This window comes from Bos mutus, chromosome 2 (genome assembly GCF_027580195.1).
Source record: "Bos mutus isolate GX-2022 chromosome 2, NWIPB_WYAK_1.1, whole genome shotgun sequence".
Classification (NCBI taxonomy): Eukaryota; Metazoa; Chordata; class Mammalia; order Artiodactyla; family Bovidae; genus Bos; species Bos mutus.
Genome location: NC_091618.1, coordinates 63745722 through 63752101, shown reverse-complemented (window position 1 = coordinate 63752101; position 6380 = coordinate 63745722). Strand labels below are relative to the sequence as shown.

The 6380-nt window shown below is 57.5% G+C and overlaps 1 protein-coding gene across 1 annotated transcript; it reads left to right on the top strand.

Moving 5' to 3' along the window:
* The first annotated feature begins 212 nt into the window (after positions 1 to 212).
* On the top strand, positions 213 to 5928 carry INHBB (inhibin subunit beta B). Its single transcript, XM_005902054.2, has 2 exons — positions 213 to 793; positions 3256 to 5928. The coding sequence occupies exons 1-2, from the start codon at positions 343 to 345 to the stop codon at positions 4029 to 4031; spliced, it is 1227 nt and encodes a 408-aa protein (XP_005902116.2). The 5' UTR covers positions 213 to 342; the 3' UTR covers positions 4032 to 5928.
* The last annotated feature ends 452 nt before the right edge of the window (positions 5929 to 6380 follow it).

Here is a 6380-nt window from a genome sequence, read left to right as displayed (position 1 = left end):
TCACCCGAGCGGGGGCAGCGGGGCCCCGACGCGGAGAGGATGGTGGAAAAGCTGCGGATGCCGAGGCGCCCCGAGACGCCCGTGCGGCAGTAACCCTCCGGCCCCTGCCTCGCCAGGGCGCCTCTCCGGCCTCCCGCGGCCCACGGCGCCCCTTCCCCGCCGCGCGGGAACCCCCGCAGCCCGACCGGGCCCCCTCCCTCTGTGAGCCGGCTGCGGCCCTCCCGGCGGGCGGGCGGAGGCCCGGGCGGGGGCGGGGCGGGGCGGCGCGCCGGGAGCCGTGAGCCGCCCTGCGCTCGGCTCGGCTCGCCTCGCGGCGGGCGCCCTCGTCGCCAGCGGCGCACCATGGACGGGCTGCCCGGTCGGGCGCTGGGGGCCGCCTGCCTTTTGATGCTGGCGGTGGGCTCGCTGGGGCCCGGGGTCTGGGGCTCTCCCACGCCCCCGCCGTTGCCCGCCGCGCCGCAACCGCCCCCGCCGCCGCCCGGAGCCCCCGGCGGCTCGCAGGACACCTGCACGTCGTGCGGCGGCTTCCGGCGGCCGGAGGAGCTGGGCCGGGTAGACGGCGACTTCCTGGAGGCGGTGAAGCGGCACATCTTGAACCGCCTGCAGATGCGGGGCCGGCCCAACATCACACACGCCGTGCCCAAGGCCGCCATGGTCACGGCCCTGCGCAAGCTGCACGCGGGCAAGGTGCGCGAGGACGGCCGGGTGGAGATCCCGCACCTCGACGGCCACGCCAGCCCGGGTGCCGACGGCCAGGAGCGCGTCTCCGAGATCATCAGCTTCGCCGAGACAGGTGGGTCGGTCCCTCGAGCGGCCCTCGCTATCTCCTCCACCCTCTTCTCTTCGCTGACTCTGGCCGCCGCCGCCGCAGCCCGCGCGCCCTGGGGGAAACCCGGACTGCTGGCTCGGCCCTCTCGCCTCCGACCCTGTGCGCTCCGACCGGGTTGCGGTCCTCTTCTCGAAGGCAGCAACCCCTTCCTACTCTCCTATCCCCGCCGAGGAGCGCTCTGTCCTCCACCCCTGCTCTCCGAAACGGGCCCCAGCGCCTTTGGGCGCGCGTCCCCCTCCCGGCGGACGCGTGCGGCCCTGGCTCCGCGGGCACTCGCTTGGTGATTGCTTAATGTTTTTGTTTCCCACGATCGGAGTGTAGGCTTAGCAGTATAGATGGAGATGTGTGTGCTTGTTGATATCCGTGGGCCGGAGGAGTGTGTGTATGTGTGTGTGACTGTGTGTGTGTGTGTGTGTGTGCCTGCGTGAGAGGCCCCTGGGGCCGCTTCCATCGCCGGGCGGCGTGGGCTTGCCAGGATTGCTGAAGCTTCGCTGGGGAGAGCTAGGCAACCTCTCTTCCGATTGTGTGGGCACCGGAATCGGTGGAAGGCAGGCTTCTCAACAGGTCCCATCATTTACGCAGAGAAAGGCTGCAGCTCAGGGGGCAGCCCGTGCCTCTCGGCTTGCTTGGGAGCTGAGGCAGCTCCCTGGCTTTAGAGCCAGCAGAGTTCCTACTTAACAAAGGGTCGGAGTCCTTTCTGGAATGTTCCTCTGGCCCTATATTGCAATTTTTTTTTACCACTGTCAGAATATAAAAATCAAGCGAGGAAAAACATCTTTCGAACTTTAAAAGAAGGAGAAAAATGTGCTCGCGCTGAAATGCTGCAAGTGCTTTCGGCTCTGCTGTCCTTTTCAGGACTTGAATGAGCCAGGCTGGCTTTTGTGCCTGGAGCTCAGCCCCATTTGTGCAGGGGGACTGCCGAGAAGGTCGCAGGGGGAAGCTCGGGTTTGGGCAGGGCAGGGTGGGCAGGGAGCCTTGGGGGGGTGGTGGAGAGTTGGTGGCAGTTGTGTCCCCAGGCTGCGAATGCCTCCCCCCAACCCCCAAGGCAGCAGGCAGACTGTGCAGGTGCCGCCTGGGGATGAAAAGGGATGAAAAGTTTTGCATGGCCGGGTGTGGAGAAAAGCAGAGACAATCAGGGCTGGTTTGTGCTTAGAAAGAAATGCATTGCCGTTTTAGCTGTCCGACAGAGTCAGGGGAATCTGGACATGCAATTAGAGAGCTTGGATTAAAAGGTGCTTTGGGGCCCAGAGCAGAAATGTGATTCTGGAAGGTCGAGGAGGCCTTTTGGTCCCGGTGGCACAAAATGACAGCGGGGGCTGTTATATTTCTGGTCGGTTCCACGGAGCCAGCTCTTTGACTTATAAATAACAGATTCAGGTCACAGGCAGCTCGTCCAAGACCAGCTTTTAAGGCTGCACTTTCCCCCATTTCAAAGTCAGATGTCAGTGTTATTAGAGGAGCCAGGCGAGGCCTGAGGAGGGGGCTGGGAGGGGGGCAGTGGTAGGAGGTTTGATAAAACCAGCCGAGGCCACACAGTTGGCTTATTTGTTCTTCCTGGAGGAAAAAAAAAAAAAAGTAGGGATCGTCAGAGAGCAGGGTCACTGAAATGTAGGATGAGAAAGGATTCTTCTCTCAGTTGGCATGGCCTCTCTTCTTGTTGAGCTGAATTATTGAGACCACTAATAAACCAATTCTCCTTATCGATGGAGACTTCAAATATGCCATTCACGGAGAGCCAGTGTCTCATGAAAGGGGTGGACTTCAAGTTTCAAGACTGCACGCCCTGTCCCTTGGAAGTACTCGGAAGCAAAGGCTGCACTTTGCAGCCTGCAAAGCACACGTTCCTGTGTCAGAAATCTGAGCAGAGCTGGCTTGTTTGCAGTGGAGGTTCCACTGGGGGTTGGATCAGATCATGCTTAGGTAAACACTGGAAAGAGGCTGTAGGTGGCTCAGCTGGATTTTGCAATGCCCTAAGTTAACCAAAAAAAAAAAAAAAAGAAAGAACCCAAACTCTGCTAAAACAACCCACCCCAAATCCTTAGTGAGATCCTGGTTTTGTTTTTCAGATTTCACAGATACCCATAACAACTTGTTAAGATCTTGGCCTCCTGACAAATTCCTCCGTTGAGCTTTGAGGCCTGACAGCCTGTCTCCAGGGAACCCTGGCCTGGGAGAGGTGAGGCCGGTTTTCTAGGCCCGGACCCTCCGGCTCCAACCTGGTCCGGGCTTCTCAATAGGAAACAATCTTCCCTGCCTCTCCCAGGTTACCGTTGGAGGCCGCGGCCCCAGGAGTGGTATTTCTGGTCAGGACGGTCCTCCAGCTGCTCGGCCAGGGCCCGGTCCAGCGTCATGCGGCAGAATGTGTTTTCTGCAGTGCCTAGTGTTCTCCTTGATCTAACTTGGCCTGGTCTCTCGCTTCTCCGCAGATGGCCTGGCCTCCTCCCGGGTCCGCCTGTACTTCTTCATCTCCAACGAAGGCAACCAGAACCTGTTTGTGGTGCAGGCCAGCCTGTGGCTCTACCTGAAGCTGCTGCCCTACGTCCTGGAGAAGGGCGGCCGGCGGAAGGTGCGGGTCAAGGTGTACTTCCAGGAGCAGGGCCCTGGCGACCGCTGGGCCGCGGTGGAGAAGCGCGTGGACCTCAAGCGCAGCGGCTGGCACACCTTCCCACTCACCGAACCCATCCAGGCCCTGTTCTCGCGGGGCGAGCGGCGTCTCAGCCTGGACGTGCAGTGCGACAGCTGCCGGGAGCTGGCCGTGGTGCCCGTGTTCGTGGACCCGGGCGAGGAGTCGCACCGGCCCTTCGTGGTGGTCCAGGCGCGGCTGGGCGACAGCAGGCACCGCATCCGCAAGCGGGGCCTGGAGTGCGACGGGAGGACCAACCTGTGTTGCCGGCAGCAGTTCTTCATCGACTTCCGCCTCATCGGCTGGAACGACTGGATCATTGCGCCCACCGGCTACTATGGGAACTACTGCGAGGGCAGCTGCCCTGCCTACCTGGCGGGGGTGCCGGGCTCGGCCTCGTCCTTCCACACGGCCGTGGTAAACCAGTACCGCATGCGGGGGCTGAACCCGGGCACCGTGAACTCCTGCTGTATCCCCACCAAGCTCAGCACCATGTCCATGCTCTACTTCGACGACGAGTACAACATCGTCAAGCGGGACGTACCCAACATGATCGTGGAGGAGTGCGGCTGCGCTTGAGGGCGCGGCTCCATTGGGGCATGGGGACGAGGGTGTGGCAAGTGGAGCGCGGTGATGCCCGGGAGGTGCCCGGGGCCAGCCTGAGATCTTTTCTTGCTTCCTCATCCAGCAATCTGTCAAAAACAGAGGGAGAACCCTCCATGGACACGAAGGACTGGACAATGCACACGTAGACGCGCACAGCCAGACGCATCCTGCCACCCACATGGCAGCCTCCGGGATCCCAGCAAGTGTATGCGGTGATAAATAGCAGCTCAGCCACAAATGCCTGTCACTCGGAGAGAATGGGGTGAACAGCCACCGTCCCCCCACGCCCCCCCAGCTGGCCTGGCCACTCTGAATCGCGCCTTCCGAGCACACAGAAAAGCACAAAGACAAGAGACACAGAGGGAGAGAGAGCGAGCGAACCCGGAGCTTGGAGAGGAGCAGCAGATGCGGGGGTAGGGAGCAGGCAGCCTACAGAGGGCCGCGAGTCCCCCTGTGCCTGTGCAAGGCCTCCGGGGTCCCTACATCTCTTGGCTGCAACATGTGGGCTTGCTCCCCTGGCCTGGGATCCTTCCTGCTGTGGGGAGCCGGGCAGCCTGTCCTTTCCCATCCTTGGAGAAGGAGGCCCAAATAGGCTACCACCTGCCAGAGACTGGAGACCATGGAGCTGTGGTAGTGACCATTTGACTGTCGCTTGGGGCCCTGGTGTGACTTCTGTGTGTGTGTGTATTTTGGGGGTGGGGAGGGAGGGAGAGGAGAAGGGTCTTAATTTGATGCTTTAACTGATCACTAGCAGTTGAATGGTCATTCATTCCGGTTGTATAATTGAAAAGGGACTTTTCTACCAGGTCTGACCTTTTAAGTTAAAATCTGAACTGTTCCAAGTGGAACAAAAAAAGTTGCAATCTGTGCCCTTCCCTGGGGAGATTCCTCTAGGACTGGTTAGGGAGGGGTGGAAATGACTCTTAGGCAATGGGAGGGCGAGCTTTTAGAAAGGAGGGAATGGTGGGGTGAAGGCATTCTGGAGATGCTCGGGGGGTGGGGTTGCCCCTTCTGCAGGGGTTGAGGGAGGGGAGCAGTTGAACGGGTCTGGGGAAAAGGGAGAGGCTTTCAGCTGCTTTGCAAAAGTGGCCCATGTGGGCTCTGGCCACCAGGGCCAGCCACGGATGTGGCCCCTACCTGCTCACCCGCCCCCTTCCTAGCACTTGCACACCCGCCTGAACGCACATGATACAACCCTTGCCCATCCGCTTGTATCCAGAAGTGGCCCTTGGCAGAGCATTGAGCTCACCCCAGAGGTCCAAGTGCCATGTGAACTATGCAATTTAAAGGGTTGACCCACACTAGATGTAACTGGACTCGTACGACTCTTTTTATATTTTTTTATACTTGAAATGAAATCCTTTGCTTCTTTTTTAAGCGAATGATTGCTTTTAATGTTTGCACTGATTTAGTTGCATGATTAGTCAGAAACTGCCATTTGAAAAAAGAAGTTATTTTTATAGCAGCGAAAAAAAAATACAGTTAAATGTATTATACATAATTTTGGAACCAAAGAGGCCAACAGATCAGTTTTAATTTTTATTAGATGGTGAGGCCATCTTTATGAGGTGGATGTTCTGAACAATCCCTTGAGTGGCCTGCCAATGTTTCAGGGTATACATGGATTTTGTTTATTCAGTTTGATGTGTCTTTTCTATCCTTACACACCCAGAAGCTAGAGTAAAAACGACAATAGTAGAATGCAGGTGTGTATCCTTAAATCCCCATCTTTATGTTTATTTAATAAAGCTCCCCTTAGGTTCTGTTTCATAATAATTTAAAACCAAACAATTTTTTCCCATAGACTTGCTGTTAAAGTATTTTACATTTGTGTACAGTTGAAGAAAATAAAAGATGGAGTGCCACGGGCTCCCTGCCTTGTGTGATATCTGGGGTGGTGGGCTCCAGGCTGGAGGGGGCAGCTGGGGGGAGGGTGAGTCCAGGTGTCCGACTTTGAAGCCAGTGCCTCCCTGGGCCGCACCCGGCACTCTTTTGAGTCCTTGCCACAAGCTCGGATGTCAGGCAGAGTCTAGGAAAAATGGCAGGAGATCAAAATGAAGGACAATTAGCAAATTCATGAATTACACATTTGTTTACCCTTCTAGTCCCAAGACTAATTATGTTGCACCAGGGCCGAGTGTATTACCATTTGAAAGTGCCAGTGAAGCCCCTGTCCCTGGGAGGAAATGTGAAACCTGAGAGGTTGAAGCCCACCTGACCCCATGCCCATCTCTGTTTATTAATAGAGATGACTGCAACTGGGAAGAGGTTAATATCTTGGAATGGAAGCCAGAAGCAAGGCTTCCATCTATCCTGAGGATG

Bases quoted from the DNA above. Each gene is read 5' to 3' on its own strand.
- INHBB (XM_005902054.2), top strand. From the start codon at position 343: ATGGACGGGCTGCCCGGTCGGGCGCTGGGGGCCGCCTGCCTTTTGATG. The intron at 794-3,255 runs GTGGGTCGGTCC...GCTTCTCCGCAG, and splicing joins CATCAGCTTCGCCGAGACAG to ATGGCCTGGCCTCCTCCCGG.